The sequence below is a fragment of the Ascidiella aspersa genome, chromosome 6 (assembly GCF_963924565.1).
Source record: "Ascidiella aspersa chromosome 6, kaAscAspe10.2, whole genome shotgun sequence".
Lineage (NCBI taxonomy): Eukaryota > Metazoa > Chordata > Ascidiacea > Phlebobranchia > Ascidiidae > Ascidiella > Ascidiella aspersa.
In genome coordinates this window covers 19,673,578-19,692,534 of record NC_139452.1, presented here as the reverse complement: position 1 = coordinate 19,692,534, position 18,957 = coordinate 19,673,578, and the positions used below count along the sequence as shown (strand labels likewise).

General features: G+C 33.3%; 1 protein-coding gene across 1 annotated transcript in view; it reads right to left on the bottom strand.

The window, feature by feature from the left end:
• Window positions 1-16,723, bottom strand: part of LOC146140635 (cell division control protein 45 homolog) — a 34,769-nt gene extending 18,046 nt beyond the window's left edge. The window contains exons 1-5 of the mRNA XM_083391127.1: window positions 16,646-16,723; window positions 13,969-14,094; window positions 10,080-10,201; window positions 6,809-6,929; window positions 6,437-6,508 (exon numbers count right to left, since the gene is read on the bottom strand). Of these exons, the coding sequence (XP_083247253.1) occupies window positions 6,437-6,508; window positions 6,809-6,929; window positions 10,080-10,201; window positions 13,969-14,094; window positions 16,646-16,723 (519 nt within the window). The remainder of the gene's footprint in view (window positions 1-6,436; window positions 6,509-6,808; window positions 6,930-10,079; window positions 10,202-13,968; window positions 14,095-16,645) is intronic.
• Window positions 16,724-18,957: the final 2,234 nt, after the last annotated feature.

The following is an 18,957-nucleotide window of genomic DNA, read 5'->3' as shown; positions in this document are numbered from 1 at the left end:
TAGTGCTTCTTTTTTGACTAACATGATCTGTTATGCAGTCAAATAATGTACTGCAAAGAATACAAAGTTACTATTGACATAACAAATTCTTGACAATTACGCTGTGCATAACTGCATAACCTCGCTGAATATTGGCCTAAAGTTGACCTTAAGTAACCCTATAACGCATTTTGTAGACGGCCAGCACGTTTTACAACGTAATATTACTTTTGCAACTTAACGCATTTAAGGCAATTGCAAACTCCACACCAGACATTACACGTTCCACAGCAGACATTACACCCAATAATGCTTGATTGACACTTAATTATTAGACGAACGTTATAGCGAGACGCGGTAATTGGTCGCCCGAAAAAACGCTGACACTGCACTACCAGGTTACATTTAAAGCAAGCACTATAAATTGGTCGCCGCAGCGACAGGCCTACTTACCACACGCGTTTGTACAATTAGGTGCAACAATCGGCGGTAAAACATTAAATTATATCGGTTCCAATTACCCGAAATAAACGGCAGAATTGGATTCGATATTCTACTTTGAACATCCCTAATTGTTAGTCATCACCTATATTTCTTTGATTAAATCCCCAACGACATGCATAACAATAACTTAACAGTGCTTTGTCTGGCCTGGGTTTGGACAACCCTGATATAAACTTTAAAACTTACTGTGTCCCAGAAATTTTGTAATAATAGGTCACTCAAGTGAATTTAAAAGTAAAAATTCTGCTGAATTAATCTTATAATTACTGTAATTATTTGGCAGAGAATAAAATAATTATGACTGGTGTTTTGCAATGAACACTCCCCAACTTATAAAAGTAAACACAGCCTGTTTGCCTTTGTTTCACTATAATGTAAATTTGTGACGATTCTATTTTTTGTTTCACGCCACAAACAAAACGCCACATTTCGCCTAACACTATAGTTTGTAGTTACACAAGTAGGCAATATTTTCAAATATTGTAGTGTTCAGTGGAGGTTTCGGTCCCTCAAAACATAAAAAAACACTGCTTACAAATATTATTAGAAGATATTTGCATTGAAACTTATTTGTAGCAAAAACTGTAGCAATTGCTCTTAATTTCGTAATACAAACAATTAAATAAATGCAAAAAACTAGAATTATTATCCGGGGTACATCGCAAGTCCAATAAACTTTTCCAAAGGCATCAACGACTGGATTAAACATTTAAAAATTAACAATGACTATTTGCCACTGCAGCAATGACGTCTTTGATAGAGTCTTTATTACGAGCTTCGAACATGACTTTGATTAACCTTATTATTTGTGTAGTGTTGAAGGCATTTGCGTCTTAGTGTTTAGGGAAATAACTGGCGCTAAGTAATATTTCGCTTAGTAGTGGTGCTCAACACAAGTTGTCCTACACCAACTAATTAAATTTCTCACCGAAGCCACTCGCCAGTCGGGCGAGTGGGTGTCAATCAGCACTCGCCCGGAGCGATTTGCATTTGCACTCGCATTGCGAGTGGGCGAGTGCTTAAGGCCAACCCTGTAATGTCTAACAGTGATCACAGGTTCAAGGTTTTCTAATAATATTTTACCACAATAAATATTGCATTTATTGCACGGGAATTACTTTTCCAAGCCGGGACAACATCGGTAGTCCTAGCAATTTTTATCGTTACAAGTTGCTGTTTTTCTTTTAAAATTTACTTTTTGATTTGTAATACTTTTCAAAAATCAGATTTCTTGAGCGTTGTTTAATTTGTTAGGACTGCACAACTAGTGAGCCTAAGAATATTTGGAAGATTGTGTCAATAAACCAAGCAGTCATAAGATATCTGTTGCTGTCAACCAAACTTTCGACCTTGCACTACATTCGAAAAACTATGTTGATTTGTTTGAATTGGAAAACAAATTAATTTAACAATGAATGTAGTGCATTAAGCCCACAAAATATTGGTTTCATTTTTAGCAAACATGAATTAATGGTATTGAATACACAGTTCCGCAGCACAAGCATTAATGGCATTTATCTTGATTCAAAGGTTTTACAGACAATACAATGCCATATTGCAAAAAGGACAACAAGTCTCCTAGGCCTGTTGTCACATGAAAATACCATTGGAGAGCGGGATGACTTATTTAAATTTTTAATAATTTTTTTTTTAGGTATAAATTACATTCTTAAGCTAACCAATAAGCAATCAACAATCTTAATTTTTTCTGTGAGTAAAGTTAACACTAGAACGGCCAAGGTGTTATTTTCGACACTTTTTGAATCCTGATGTATATTTTTTGCTTTGCAATGCAGTTGCTACGATTTAAGAATTTGGACTAACGAGTACGAATAAGTTATATTTGAAGAAATATATTTTTAAATTTATTTTTTATAACCTGTTATACTACCTCCAACAGCCAAGGTGTCGAAATCGACACCAGATGGAATTTGGAGGTATAACAACTTTTTACTTTGTATGATTGTAGTAACAGTTTATACATTTGATTTTCCTGGGGTCTTTATCCTTTCAAGTGATTAATAAACTGTTTATGACATGTAGAGGTAGTTTGTACATGTACATGTACAACCGTGTTTTGCTTGGCTGCTGAAACTAACTGCTGGACTTAATACTACAGGTTTTGTGCATCCAGTATTTGCTTTTTCTTGTGTGATACAGTACTTGCACAGTGAGGCTGTAAACTTTACATTAGTCAACACAATGTAGGACACAGGCAGAAAACTATTTGACGAGATGTAGCACAGGTTTAGTCAAAACTATAAATTCATTCTTAAAAACTTTGACATTGACGAGTCTGATGATCATGAACATATGCCAGACAAAGAGTTAAAGATGTTGTGATGAGATTTGTCAGAAATTTGGATAAAAATGGACAACATCACAACAGATAACTTTTTTACCAGTGTGAATCTTGCTAGACCAGCAAAACATGACAATTGTTGGCAAGGTTCGTTCTAACAGTAAAGGACTTCCAAAAGAAATAACCAAAGGTGAGAAAGAAAAAACAGCTTTCTAGCAAGTTCTGCTACAATTTACTGATTAACTTTATGCTTGTGAATTATCAGTTCAAAAAAAAAGATGTTAACCTTGTATCGACAATGCACAACAGACAAATCACAGATCCAACAGAAAAAAACTACTTTTATACAATTCTACAACCAAAGCAAGGTAGGCATAGACGTTTTTGACCACATAGCAAAAACATTTAAAACCCAGTAAGATGGCCTTTGGCTGTAGCAGCACTAAACTCCTGCATTCTGTAGGCCTACATAAAACGTTCCGGTAGCAATATCAGCTGACGAAGCTGTAGGCTATAGTCTAGCAGTCTATCTTATCGAGGGGTTGTGAGATGTTTACGGGGTGCAGCGGTAGTCCAGAGAAAGTGCTCTACGTAAAATGATCAACATGGGTCCTGATATAAAGTTTTACCACATTATATTGTGTATAGAAAAAGTAAATGAACTTTTCTGCAGTGGTTAGCATTTTGTAAAATGATCTATCATAATGTTGTTTATTGCTTCTTGTCGCTAGTAATAAATAAAAATAAAGTCGCATTGCTGTAGTCTTGCTACTTTTATTGTTAGCTGTTCTTTTTGAGTTTTTTTTGTCATAAGTTTAGTAAAAAAGTACATTTTTGAGGATGGTGTCGATTTTGACATCACCGGCTGTTGGGAGGTAAAAATTTTTTTCCGGCCGTTCTAGTACTCAACAACTGTTGTTAAAATCGTATCCTAAAAAGTCTTGAACTTTTGTGTATTTCTTATACAGCCAAGTTTCTGGCAGTGATCTTTATTCTGTGTTGTGTCATAACATTTATCTATTAAAGTCATAACATTTATCTATTAAAGTCATAACATTGACCTATTAGAGATATTTTGTTGTTTGTTTTTAACCCGTTGTTTGTTTTTACCCTAATTCTATGGGAATGGGGTCAAAGTTAATGTTTTTTTTTACCCCAATGTGTTTTTTAACCTATAATTATATTTTGTACAGGTTTATAAAGTGAACTAAATATGCCCAGCAAATATGCACCCATCCTAAGCTATATATTGAGGCTTGTTTAATGAGCTAAAAAACGCTAAAGTAGACAACTAATAGGCATGCATTTCACATAGAATAATCATACTTCTCAGTCTTATTTAGAAAAAAGGCTATTTACCAAAGGAATGAAATATTAGGTAACATAACTACCACTAAGAAAGTGAAACTAACCTTTGTAGAAAAAATATTTTTAGAAAACATAAGAAGTATCCTACAACCTAAACCAGTGCAGATCACAGCAGACTTTGGCAAGGGCAAGTATTTTAGAAAAATAAGTTTTAGACTTGTCCAAAAATAAGAGACTGGTCATAAATCCAAAAACTGATATTGTTGATGTAATTCACTCCTTATGGGGGCGAGAAATACCACTACTGACCAGTTCTACTGTGAAAGGTACAGTTATGATTAACAAGGGAGAAATTAATTGCTGAAACGTTTTTAAACTGCTGCAAATTCGGGGTACCATAATGTAATCATGAAAAATGCGTTTTTTTAATCAACTTCTCTTTACAATAAAGGTATTCATGAAAATTGTGTGTTGTTGTGGCTTAATAGAGTATCTTTGGTCTACGTACCTCAATTAAAGTCAAACGTAACTGGAAAGGTAGACATATAAGCTCAATTAGAATGAAAAATTACATTTCTGATGCCAAAAACAAAAGTTAGGCAAACAAGTTAGCTAAAATTGTATTTTTACCCCACTTGACTATAATTGAAATCTCAAGCCAATTTACTTTCGATAAGTTGCATATGTTTGTAAAATGAAAACATATCAATTTTAATAATATTGAAAGCATGTCAATTAGTTTTATTTAAGCTACATGGGCAGATAACAAATTGCACAAATTAGTTTAATTCAACCTACTCTGGACGAAAAAGTGCTGAGTATGCGTCATTGCCTAAGTTAAATAGACCAGTTTAATTCTAACTGTTAAAGAACTATTGCAGTTGTAGTAGCAGAATTTTGTAAGAATCCATAGTGATGTGGGCTCTTTACCACTAAAGGATATTAAGTTGTAAAATGTCTAAATAAATTTGCTACCCTTGTGAGTTATAAAAAATGAATGTGGCAATTACTGTGTAACTAAAAAAGTAGCGTAACATCTTCGGTGGAGGACTAAATAACATGAAAATATTTTTTCAAATGACACAACATTTTACCTTGCCTAAATAGTCTACTACATACCCCTACGTAAAATAAAATTTTACAACATGTGATATGTGCGTTGTTTAGTGTTTCACTGTGATCGGAAACACATACTCTACATCTAGATAACAGAAAGGAGATGGTCATCCCTATGTAAAGAGGCCTGTGTGGAAAGCGGCATTTAAACAACTGGTGTAATATAAATTATCGCAGATATTGGTGTGTCTGTAAAAAGTCAAATTGAATTGTTTGTCTTGTAAACTAAGTTTCTAAATTTTGCTATTATACACGAAAACCTTGTAGCATAACAGCATTAAACGTTTTCAAGAAAAGTATCTCAATTATCTGCATGTAGCTTTTATTAGTAAAAAAAGGGCTTTTGGCACTGTTTTATACTTAAGATGAAAAAACAAATTAAGCTTACTGTTTTGTTAAAACACTGCACAAGGCAAAATTAATATATACCCAAAAAGCAATGTTGTGTGTCCCAAATGGATGAAGTAAAAAAGCAGCCAGAAGTAATTATAAACAGTTTTTTCAAAAATCTGAAATCAAAGTCTGAACAACCCTAGCGAGTATGCTCTTCAGGCACATTGGTCCATATCTTTCTTGCAATGAAAACATGTCCGAAAAAACAAGCCAAATAATTTAAAATGATATTTGGGAGTCAATAAAAAAAAAAGTATCAAACAAAGTTATACTCTTTTCACCAGGCATCAATTTTATAGAATTTACAAGTTAGATAAATTCTCATAATTCTCATGATGTCAATAAAAGACAAGACGCTCTGTAAAATGGCTAAACGTTGATTTATCTGTCGCATTGCTCAAGTGAATCTATGTCAGCCGACCAACAGAAAGAGAGTGATGACTAAAAAAGGGTTTTCTGCGGTTAAGCCTATTTAGATTGAAAGGTGGAATAACGTTTAAGAACTAGGTATATCAAAATAGAAAGACAGTTTAAATTATAACAAACATTATTTGTAGGATATAAATTCATAAACCATGAGACAGCATTTTTGGCAAGTGTTATTTTGTCCAGGTGAGTTCTGATTGGTAAATAGTCACCCCACTGACAGCAGCAAATTTTAAATCAATGCAAACCTTGAGTATGACACTTTTTAATCACAAGCATTCTAGTTATTTGGAACTATGATCATGCATCTTTGAGTAAAGTGAAATTTCTTCCATTTTAAAAATATGTGTTTTATTTCTCTTTGGAAGCAAGTATTCAAGGATTTTTGTAAAAACAATATAAACTGACCTCGTCAAATCTTCTTCTTTTTAAACCATTTGCAGAATCTCCATCATCATCATCGCTTTTCTCATCTGCAGACTAAATTAAAAGCAGGTTTTGAAAAAAGTTTTTGTTAAAAGGCACAACATTAAACATAGATATGTGTAAAAATTGTATTGTTAGTAAATAGCACATAAATGAGATTATGCAATGTTTACAAATTAAGATATCGTTTTAAATATTTAAAACCATATCCAAAATAATGAAACTAAATTTAATAGCAGTCAAAATACCACCATTCAAACTAGTGCAATATGTATCCCTAATTGAGAATAATTTTATTCATTAGCACTTTAGGGAACAACTGTGAACAAATCACTCCCTTTTTCACAAACTTACATTGTCCTCTCTGTATATTGAGTCATAGTCAGGGATACACTGGATCTCTTCCTGATTGTGCTTAAGTATGAGGTATACTTGTTCATTACAATAAAAGTTTACAAGATCAATTGGTCTGTGACTGCAAGAAATACAACAAATAATTAACCCGTTTACTTAACTGCACATACCTAAACTATTTTGTGCACTACTTGCTACAAAAGCACACAACAGTTTTAGGTTTTGCAGGTTTGTATACATAAATAAAATAAATAGGCTGTTAGCCATATGGCTAATACATAAATCTGTTATAATGTTTCACACAGTGGTTTCCATTTTGTCCTCCTAATCCAATTTTTTTTTTCAAAAACTTATGCGACCCACTTGGTAAACTAAATTTGAAAATAACAGCAATGTAGTGATAATATTATAACAATTAAAAAAGCAAAATTTAAAACAAACTTAAAACAGTCAAACAGGTCAAAACAAATTACTAGGTATTCACTTCATATATCTATAGATCAGGGTGGTTCAAACCCATGCCCGACATCATTGTGGCCCGCGAAGCACTGTTGAATTATTTTAATGCGTTGAGTTACGGGTTTAATCAAATAAACTTAAGTGACCAATGATCGGCAAGCATACCGCAATCCTTTGGTAATGATTACATTTTTCCAGTTAGCGGTACACGATTAAATAAACCAGTTTATCTATTTTAATTATCGATCAAGTTAGGGTCAAGGGGGTGGCAAGAAAATCTCTTTTTTTTATATGTGTTAGCCCTGTTCGAAAGTTGCAGTATACGTTCTATGTGAAACTTTCCATAATGGCTATTTTGCGAACCCTTATACCTATATCTTTGCATTTTGTTAGTTAATTTGCGACTTGTTTTCCATTGTTCCAAAATAAACATAACATAAAAAGGACGACCCTAGATAAATTACTATTTTTGCCACTTAAATAGGATAAAATATATTTTGCGACAAAAATGCGATAAAATATAGGAAAGCATATTGTTTTACAGGGCTTCTGGAAAGTATATTGTTTTACAGGTTTTCACTGTGACCAAGGACTAACGCCCTGACCCATTCCATCATGATTTCAGCCTACTTAATCCAGTCAAAAAAACATTTTACGCTTACAACCTAAATTAAAAGATTTGTTAAATATGCAATTTTTTCATGCTTCGCTCATACTATTTTCATGCCCCGACCAAACGAAAATGGTTGATTCGCTCCTGGCAAGCATGTAGCACTTTTGTGTTGTGGCCTGCAAATGCTGTCAACCTTGGAGCACCTTGCTATAGAATGTAATGATGTGAATTTCCTAATAATTTCAGTAATAAAAATTAGTTATCTGTATCAGTTGGCATTAGCATATTGGGTAGAGTTTTGCACTTAAGTCAACCAGAGTAATATTTGTCACTATTTCATTCTGTAGGTGTTACTCTGTAATTAGATATAAATGTCTATAATCTTAAAAAATTAAAATGACTGGCATTCAACCTGTTTGGACTTCATTTGGTTCTAATCATAATAAACTATGTAACTGAGATGGGAATACCTGTCTTCAGTAACAAAATATAATTATTATTTCTTAAAAAACAAAGTCCTAACTGTGTGTAAAATTTATTCAAAAAGATTCATTGGCTTCCTGAGAAACTGGTTTTCGTTTATGCACATTTACTTTACATGATTATTGTTAAATATGTCTTAACTAAGTAAGATTGCCAGCCAAACTAAGTAACATATTAATTTTGGGGGGCAGTAACAAATTTGGCTATGGCTAGTTTTAAGACAGTGTTACCAGCTGCAGACGCAAGATAAATGGTCTCAGTGAAGGATTAAAGTGAACAAAGACACGACCTACAACATCCTAGGTGTGCCGCGGTGTAACAATACTTTGTAACTGTATAACCTTCAGTATTAATAGTATCCACAATTTGTTTTAAAATTTATGTTTCATTCAATCGCAATAAGTCAGAGGTCAAATACCACGCCATTTGCGTGTCTAAACAATACAACAAAGGTTTTTTTAACTGCTGTACAGACGAGAAACCCCTGATATATTATCCATAAACTTGAAACCCCTGCAACTTTCAAGTAAAATAATAGGCATTTTTGTTTTATTATCTGCCCTGGTTAGCACTGTAATTATTTTAATCTTGATTGTTGTGGCACAATTTTATGTTGGTTAGTTTTCCAGAAACTATTGGAACATTAAAGAATGACGAAACATAATGCTTTTGTGAGTTTTATTTTTTAATGCCTATTTTTTCTGTTTGCCAGAAGTCTTTAAAATTCATTAATAAGCCACCATGAAGAGTAACCGAGTCAAGACCCAAGCCTTTGAGTGGATTGCTTCACAACTTAAAAGTCTAAAATTAGAGATCAGGAAACATAAAACATACAAATTTTGCCCTTATCATTCATCGGCTGCATTGAATATTAGCCCATGTGTTTATTGACATTTTGGGTATATTTTTGTTGGTGTGCCACCCAGAACTTTAAATCCTGTTGGTGTGCCGCAAGTGATAAAAGGTTGCAGATCACTGGTTTAGTACAATATTGGATTGCAAGAATTTAAAGACCAAAATGCAGGATTGTAAATCTGCAGAAGATATATATATATATATATATTTATAAATTATTTTATTGGAAACATGTTCTAACTTCTCTTGTCTCAACAATTTGCACAATGCATATAGGTTTAGCAAGCCTAAATCTATTGACTTGATTACATAAACATGATGCAATGTGAATATTCAGTTCTCACTGAACATCAGGAATAAGATATCTACAGTTTTTTTGCTAAATACGTCCCACTAAGCCATAATAAGTGGCCGTGGCAGGCTATGGTCTTGTTTTATGATTTTCAATTAACTTACTCAACCTCCTGTATACCACTATTACTAACTTACAATCCATAATCCAGTATATTCCTTACTTACCTCTACCAATGTGACTTAACACATACTTTCTCATTATGATGTCACTGAAGTTTCAACATTTTTTTTCAAACATTTAATGCAAATATTTTTAATATTATTCTTAATCTCAATCTTCTAAATTTTAACTTTAATTTGTAAAAATATAGACCAAAAAAAAAGGTTGACAGAACCAGTATCCAAAAGTACACTAAAAACCACCTTAAAATCTTAAAAACAGTATTATGTTGGGTATTGATAAAATTTTTCTTAAAAATAAAAAAAAATTATTCTACAGCTAATATTTTGTTTTGTTAGTGTACTAAGCAAGAAATATAATAAAAGGAAACAGACCAACATGGGTACCTGTCTATTACATAAAATGATACACTGTCAGGTGGATCAAGTGTGTCCAATAAATCAATGTTTGATCCACAATTTAAAAGAATAATGTGCTTTGTTTGTTCTTTATGTTCCTCAAACTCGCGCTGAAAAGCATGAACAACATGGGTTATTTTTATTGTCTGATGTCTATCTAAAGCGCAGTTTTAAGTACAGATTTCTGTCGGTTTGAAGATACTTACCAGAGTTTGTTATTGTATAATTATTTGGCTTATGTCAATATTTGTTAAGGTAGTTCACAAAATATGGAAATAAACAAACTTTCTGTTTGAAGAAATCACAGATATCAATATCCTTTGGGGTTTAAAAACAAATGCAATAATTACAAACATTTAAAATTTTAAAAGTCCTATATTGACCTATATTGAAAATCTGCATCAATAATTTTAAATAATTAGTATCTTAATGTCTTAACATTTAAACTACATAGCATCTTAGTTTCTCAATATTTAAATTACACCACAATGAAACCACAGAAAAATACAAAAATATAATAATCCATTAAAAAGTTAGCAGTAGAGTACTCCAAATGATTATTCTATAGCAATGCTTTCAAGCTTTTAGACAACCGAAAACAACCATTTGGAAATCAGGCCATTCATATCAAAGCCATTTTTTACAAGTTAGAGGAATAAGATCACTATTTAACTAAATTTTAAATAAAAAGTGCAACCCTGTTGTGCCACTAAATGACGTCCTACAGATCGATTTGAAAATGTGGAGAATTTAGACAAGCACCTTTAGATCTTTTGCGTCCTAAAGAAAAATGGGCTAAACAACTTCCAAAAGTTACAAGCATGCGTAAAACTTTTCTAAAATGTTTATATCATCTTTATGTTCATATCATCTTGCAAGTTAAACCCTTATAAACATTTGTTAGCAATTAGATAGTCTGAAGACAATAAATTGATGTTCAATCTGAATTGTTTGTCATACATGTAATCTACACAGTGGTTCTCAAATTTATATGCACTTTCACACCCTTATAGTAATCTGTACAGCATCATCGCCCCCACTGCGCAATTCTAAATTTTAAAATATGTTTTATAAATGTTTAAATTAAACACAGAAAGTTTTAGCGCTGGTATTAAACATCCAAGGTATTTTTAAGTTTTTTATTATTTTGCACTCTTATTAAACTATTAAAATATATAGGTAGAGGATCAAGTTTATAATTTGTGGTTCTTAACGTTTTTTTTTAACACACCTCTTTTGTAGTTTTCAAGTGGCTTGCACCCTTCTCAGATATTAAATAAGTATCATTCCAAAGGAAATTAGTGTACCATTGATTATAACAGTGAGACAACCCTTAATTGTTAATTTGATGAATAACAAATAAATTGAGTTTAATGACACACATAAAAAATTTCGCATTGCTTGTGCTTGAAATATTGCTTTACGTAAGCCAATTTTGAAAAACAATAAGCGAGGGCTATAAACTCAGCAAAAGCGTTAAGGCTGCATAGAAACTATTGGAACTTGACACAAAGTGCAAAGAATTATGTTATGTTACACAACACATTACGGATTTTGGGATCGAAGCCTGCTCCGACATTTCTAGTTGTTGATCTTTTTCCATATTGTTTGATCCAAGCAAAACCACAAAGGTTGTAAAAAAGGTCCAAAACAACTTTATTTAACAAGAGCAGAATACTATAGAGTTATGCAAATAGCATCATCAGTTCTTCCAAGACTGCAAAAACAACGAATCACCAAAAAAAAATTTTGTTTGCAGAATCTTAGCAGAACTGATGATGCAATTGGCGCAACTATATAGTATTCTGTTAAATAAAGTTGCTTTTTTACAACCTTTGTGGTTTTGCTTGGATCTTCTTACAATGTGTTTTACTTAGGCAGAGTTGGCAAAATATTTTGTTTATTGCCCCTGTTTAACAGTTAAGCAATTTTTATTTTGAATTAGGATTTCTCATCTTTGACACAGTTTAGCACTGTGATTACTGATTACTTATTGGCTTACATATCACGCCATCAAGAAATTCTAAACAATTGCTGCCACAACCTAAAGTTTTTTTGTCTGAGTGTTATTTCCAATTGACAAATATCGCAGATTTTCCTTACAGTATTTAAAATGTGTATGACATGCTATCAGTATGGCAGAATGCCGGTGACTTGGGGACTATGTGGGCCTAAAAAATTTGTGCAAAAAATAATTTTTATAAAAAAAAAAATAAAATAAAATTTTCAACTAAAAATAACTTGCTGTTTCTACTTCACATTTATTTTTGAAATGCAGAATACGTAGAAACATTATGCACTACAGTTAACAGGAATCAATTTTGTTCTGCAATTCTTAAATGAAAAGCCAGTGTAAGTTATATAGATTGTTTATTATTTTTTGAAAAGTACTAAACTTCGATCATAGAATTTTCGTGTGTTTGCAGTTTTACTTCAATTTGGCAAGTACTCCTATATTGAGTAAAAAAGTAATCACAATATTCGCCTTTCCTGTTAAATAGACAGGTATGAGTATGACATTCGCATGGGCATAACAAGGATGTACCAGGCCATGCTGTTCCATCCTAGGCTTAAACTATATTTTTGGCTGTTTTAATTAAGTACCGGAAAAAAATTTCCGCACTTCGGGCAGACTTTTGCCTTGTTTTGCTATGATTCTGTCTCCATTTTAAGCATATCTATTCAGCACGTAGCCACTAATCATAATATGGAGTGTTGCATTTGACTCTAACCTCAGCAAACAATTTCAATTAAATTTGATCAAGGATTTTTTTTGCATTTTTGCATGTTTGCAAACAAAAATACTTTAAGGGAACGCGATAACATTTAAAGTTAATCTAGCTCAGTGTTTGTTAACTTATTAAGTCAAGGCGGCACCTGGCGAGCGAGCGCGATTTTTTTTTTGATATAGTGGTATTTCTTTCAATTTCTTGCAAGTTTTTATTACATTGCCAAATGAAAAATAAAAAAATGTTAAAAAATATACGTCCAATATTTTTTAATATGTTTTCCGTTTTTGCGCGACGCATGGCAGCCTTCCAATGGTAAAGAATCGCTGATCTAGTTGAAAAGGCAGAATCAAAACGTAAACAAACCGGATGTAGAATAAACATTTGCGCATAGCGCAAAAATTTTTCGCAATTACGTGGTTAAAATGGACAAAAAGTTTATGTAATAGACTCGTGTCTAATTTGTCAAAGAGGCGGCGGGCCGGATGAATTACATCAGCGGGCCGGATCCGGCCAGCGGGCCGTAGGTTGCCGACCACTGTTTTAAACCATGGTGTATAGTAGCATGAAACGCCTAATTCTGACCCTGCCTGGTAGTTAAGTTTGGTTCACTTGGTAGAGTTTGGTTTGTAATAAAATTATTCATTGAATGATTTACTGTAATGCATCTAGCAATTTTTTTGTAGTAACATTGTGTTTTCAATAGCCTATATGGGGTGATTTAGCATTTTGTCTGTACTGACACAAAAAAAAAACAGTCGTCATGTTAAGCCGAAAGTTTACTTGATTGCTAAAGCAACCTACCACACTTCTATAGGCTACAATGTACTTTTCAGATTAAGAATTTACAACCAAACATTTTCCCATGGTTTTTGCCAATAACTTAAAGTTGAATTCGCGAAAGAGTGTCGCGAATTTAACAAGAATGATACCCAAGTCGGCAAGAAAGCAGTATGTTTGATGTGCAATGAAATCGTTGCCGTGTTTGAAGAGTACAACATTAGCTGCCAGATTAAAGTATCGATTTAGGAATCTGGCATGCCAATTACTTTATTTTCCCAAATCGGGCCCGCTGACTGGGGAAGTTGCCCACCCAGCATTAAACCTTGGTTATAAACACTTAAATAAAATAACAAAGGTTAACTTACCACTAAATCCACTTTATTAGTAACTGGAACAAGGGTGTATTGCACATTGTCACATTTGAATAAATACTGTAAAATCTTGCACGCACACAACGCATCAACATCAAGTGCAACCATAACAAGCACTCTCTGAAATTAAAGAATATAAAGATAAATGGGGTATTCCATATCAAAGCAATACTAAAAAAATTTTAATGACATGTTTTCTATGAAAAATATGGCTCAAAAATTAGGTTTGCGGAAAAATAATTCCAGGCCTTGTAGTTGCAGAATTTTTAAATTTAACAACTAGAGGAGGTTATAGGCAGCATGGCAGAATGCTGGTGAATTGGCGACTATGTCGGCTGAAGAATCACACAGAAAAGCGAAGAAATTGAATCAAAAAAATTTTAGAAGGAAAATAATTTTTTTTTGTTTCCAAACATATTTAATCACATCTATTTTTAAAATGAGGAATATGTAATAAGATTACACACTACAATTGGCAGAAATTATTTTGTTGTGCCATTTGAAAAAAAGTTACGGTAGTGTTAAACACGTTGTTTAGTGAGAAAAAGCCAGTATTAGGCATATGTATTGTTTATTATTTTAAAAAGAACAAAAATTGGATTATAGAATTGTTGTGTGTTTGCAGATTTACTGTAATCCTATATTACAAGTAATCCTATATTAAGTTAAATTTTCTGTATACTGAACTTGAACCTGGTTTTGCTAGGTTTAAGTGTCTTTGTTTCAAACAAATCTATCGTTCCCAAAAGTAATATGCATACTATGTGGCATGTTGCACTGTGATTGTGACAATTTCTATTAAATTGTATTATAAATATCACTATTTTGAGGAATATAAATTGAAAATTTATCCAAAGAATATTTTGTGTGCGCTTTTTAATATGGTTTTCAGCTGCATGTTTCCACACAAATTCGTCTGAAAACAGTTTATCTATTTAACAGGCAAAAAATGCTTGTCTCCAGAAGGCTGGCAAGATATTGTCATCTGCGCCAAGCAGTGTGCCGAGTCAGCTAAACTACAGGCTGCGATTAAGAGAAAATAAGTTATTTGAAATGCACACTAAACACATGGTCTTAGGATATGCTTATAGCGAATAACTGTGCGGTAACCATCATTACATAAAACAGCGACTTTGAACAGTTACAGTTAGACCACCTTTAAAGACTTTATTTAAAAAATGACATTATTACACCAACATCAGATATTAGGGCAGACAACTAACAGCGAGAAAACATACGCCCAACAGTTAGGTTAGGCCAGTGTTTCTAAGCCTTTCATGGGTAGCGGCATCCGAACAAGTTTTTCCGTAGGTAATTCACTAGAAAGTGACAATAAACAGAACTGGAACAACACACATCAGCTCTACACAACATAGGACAAATTGGATTTATTCCACTCTAATCCTACACAAAATGTTGTAAGAGTTTTGGATTCCTAAAGATTTTTAAATATCTATCGGCACCCTTGAGCATTAGAAATAGCACTCCGGTCGAGAACCACTGGGTTAGGCCCTAACTTGACCTCTTTAGCAAAAAAAGGCAGAAGACATGACTTGTCGAATACTCAGTAGCTAATCAGCCAACCTGAACTAACAATGAAAGGTGAAAGAGAATACATATTCTGCGTTTATGGTCAATCAAACAAGAGACGAAAATTGGCGTTTTGCAGTTGATTTTGGTTTTGCATTAGCTTAAGACGCGTGACCCAATTACATTAAAAACATTGCCGCTTCTGACGGTGGGTAAGACCTTGACAAAAGCGATAATATCACATAGGAAAAGGGGGGATCCGAACCCCCAAACCCCCCTGGATACGCCACTGCTGGTACACCGCTTTGTAAAAAATACCTTTTATTTAGACAACGTCCCTTTTTCACTTGCCCATTCCGCCACCTCATTAAATTTCTTCAAACACAAATTCCACATGAATGGTGGTAATCTACTCGAAAATAACCTTGTGTTTCCTAAGATTATTTGTTTTAGACGTCTCATTATAACATAAAAACATTCCTTAAGAAATATATGCGTTACATAATGGAAATATTTCATAGTTCCGTCAAGAAACTATTCTACTTTCACTTACATTGCAATCCATAAGGAAATGTTGCGTTTTCGGCAAAATATTCAAAAAAATTAGCACACTTTCATAAGATGTGCACACTGCACATGCCAAAAATAAACCGCCAAATTATTTAAGAATGTGCAAATGCGTACATGCCAGGATGTCTCAAAATGTTTACACATTTCCGGTTGGACACTTTTGCGTACATCATGCCAAAAGCTCCCTCCTTCTTAGTCTCAAGCAGACTTTTTTTGAGGATTAAGTTTTTGAGGATTAAGATGTCGTTGGTGGCCCGCGCATTAAAAAATGTTCACCATCCCTGTTATAGGACATACCAAAATTGGAAAACTACATATAAATGCTAGAGTTGTAAAAACGCATATAAAAGTATGTTTACGTAGCATTTTGGTCATACCGTTGGATTTGATCCATATTTTTTCCATAAGCACAAAAATTATAAATAAACCATTTTTTCATCTGATCTATGACTTTGGGAAAGAATTCCTTAACAGGATCTGTTATCAGCATTATAATTTGTGTTAACAAGATTAGCATGAAACTACAAAAAAAAGAGTTTTAAAAAATATGATAAATAAAACTTTTTTTTACCTGATCTATGACTTTGTGAAAGAAGTCCTTAACAGGATCTGTTATCAGCATTATAATTTTTGTTAACTGTATTACCATGAAACTACAACAAAAAGAGAAAATATGATAAATACATTATACTAGACCAGGGGTGTCCAACAAGCGGCATACGTGCCAAATGTGGCACGCGACCTAATAAACATTGGCACGCAAGCCCTCCCCAAAAAATACTAAAATGGTTATTCAGCCAATTGTCAGAAAATACAAAGTTTGTTATACAGCCAATTGCCATTGTTTGCTCACAATATAAAACAATCGCGGCAATCACGACAACCAACAATTACTTTTGATATAATAACATTATACTGTGTGGAGGCTAGCATTCACATAATATTATATAGCTTGGTGTGAAGAAACAAAAGTCAGCTCAGAGAGACTCATTGATGTAGTGATGCGCATTTCTACTAGACATTTTTTTATGTTTAAATAAACGGTCTTATTTTTGGTAAAAAAAGCGCTTTTATGATTAAAAAGAATTGGTTCGGTTACGAAACTTTGGCACGGGAAGAAGTTATAAGATAAAAATTGGCACGCCGGCATGTTTGAGTTGGACACCCCTGTATTATACAAAATACTATTGTTTACTATCTTTCTATTTACCGGTATCACATACAGTACAAAATAAGCTTGTTTACATGCACGTTTAGCCAGATTGGAATATGTTCCGTTAATCCCTTTTCTCTCATTTTGGCGCTGGAACGTATTAAGTTTTCTCGATCCTTAAGTCGTCCTAACTTCCTAAGGAGTGGTTTTTAATCCATTTGTGGCCTAAAATGTTTTGTGGTTAAGTGTGTAGTACTGTTTTGCAGTGTTGGTGGTATCAAAAAATTAACATTATTTCAATATATATATACTAAACTTGTAATAGGCAATGCAATAGTAAGTATAGATTAAAATGTTGCCAAGGCTAAATACATATTTGTATAGGTTGAAAACCAGTTGCATAGTTGGGAGAAACAGCAAACTAATATTTTTCATGCACCAGCTAATAGAAATTATCTATGTTCATGTTTGAGTCCAAAAAAAGTAATCAAGGGGAAATATAACAAGATGGTTTATAATGTTTATACCAGTGGTTGTCAAAAGATGGGTTGCTTTATGTAGGGATGTTCAAAGTAGAATATTGAATCCTGGATTCGAATCCAACTATGTCGTTTATTTCGGGTAATTGAAACTGATATAATTCAAGTTTTTAGCGCTGATTGTTGCGCCAAATTGTGCGAACGTGAGTGGCAAGTTTGGATTAAGACATGTTTCTGCGGCAACACATTTATAGCGCTTGCTTTACTACGAATAGCTCGTTCCATCCATGAACGAGTATTTGGAGGAATGGAATCAAATTGCAATTAGCAGATTTGATGTCATCAAAACCATCTTAATTGGAGCATTTAGAAAACCTTATTACGGAGTTCAATTGCTACATCCTGAATATAAATCTGGCATCTCAGTTGTGGGTCAGAAACCCATCGCCATAGGGATTTCAAGCAGGGAGAATCAAAAATCTAAAAAAGCAAATGGTGGTCCCGAATTTTCAACTTAGGGAATTTCCGGATTTTTCAGTCATCAATAATGACATCAGAAAATAGTGACTGGTATGACGTCATTAAAAAGGTAGTTGTACCCAAATGCGTAAAGAAACGGTGAAAAGGCATCGCAAAAAGTGCAAACAAATTTCGCTCAAAATACAAATTTTAGTTCAAATTAGGAGATGTGCATTGAGTACAGATAGAATTTATGTGCATTTCTTGATATGTTGGCATTGTTGGGGGCATTACCCCAGCAACTAAAGGTTGAAATACATGAAAATTCTGCACACAGTAACTTGATTTTTTTGATTTGTGAGGGGTTTCAGTTACCCATGTGTTTCTTAGGATATAATGAACATATTGTAAAGACAGTATAAATCGGGAGAAACACAAACATGGCATTACCAATTAGGTTGATAAAATGTCAATCAGTATGCTTCAGAGGTAGAAAAACGACTATTATCCTAATATAAATTTGTATTTTTAAGACGCAATACTTACAATTACAGCGCAAAAATCTATTTTAAAATTATAGTAGGCTAAGTTTGACAAATTTATGTTTGAAAGAGTTCCACAGTGCAGAGGACGACTTTCCTCGTAAAGACGCTCAAAAACATGTGGAACCTACTTCACGAACGACAGAAGAATTCGCACAGCATGCAAAAAAAATTCCATTTTAGACTTTAAAACAGGCTAGGAATGCAGTTTGTCAGAGGCAAAGATCCATTCCTGGAAAGAGTGAATAGT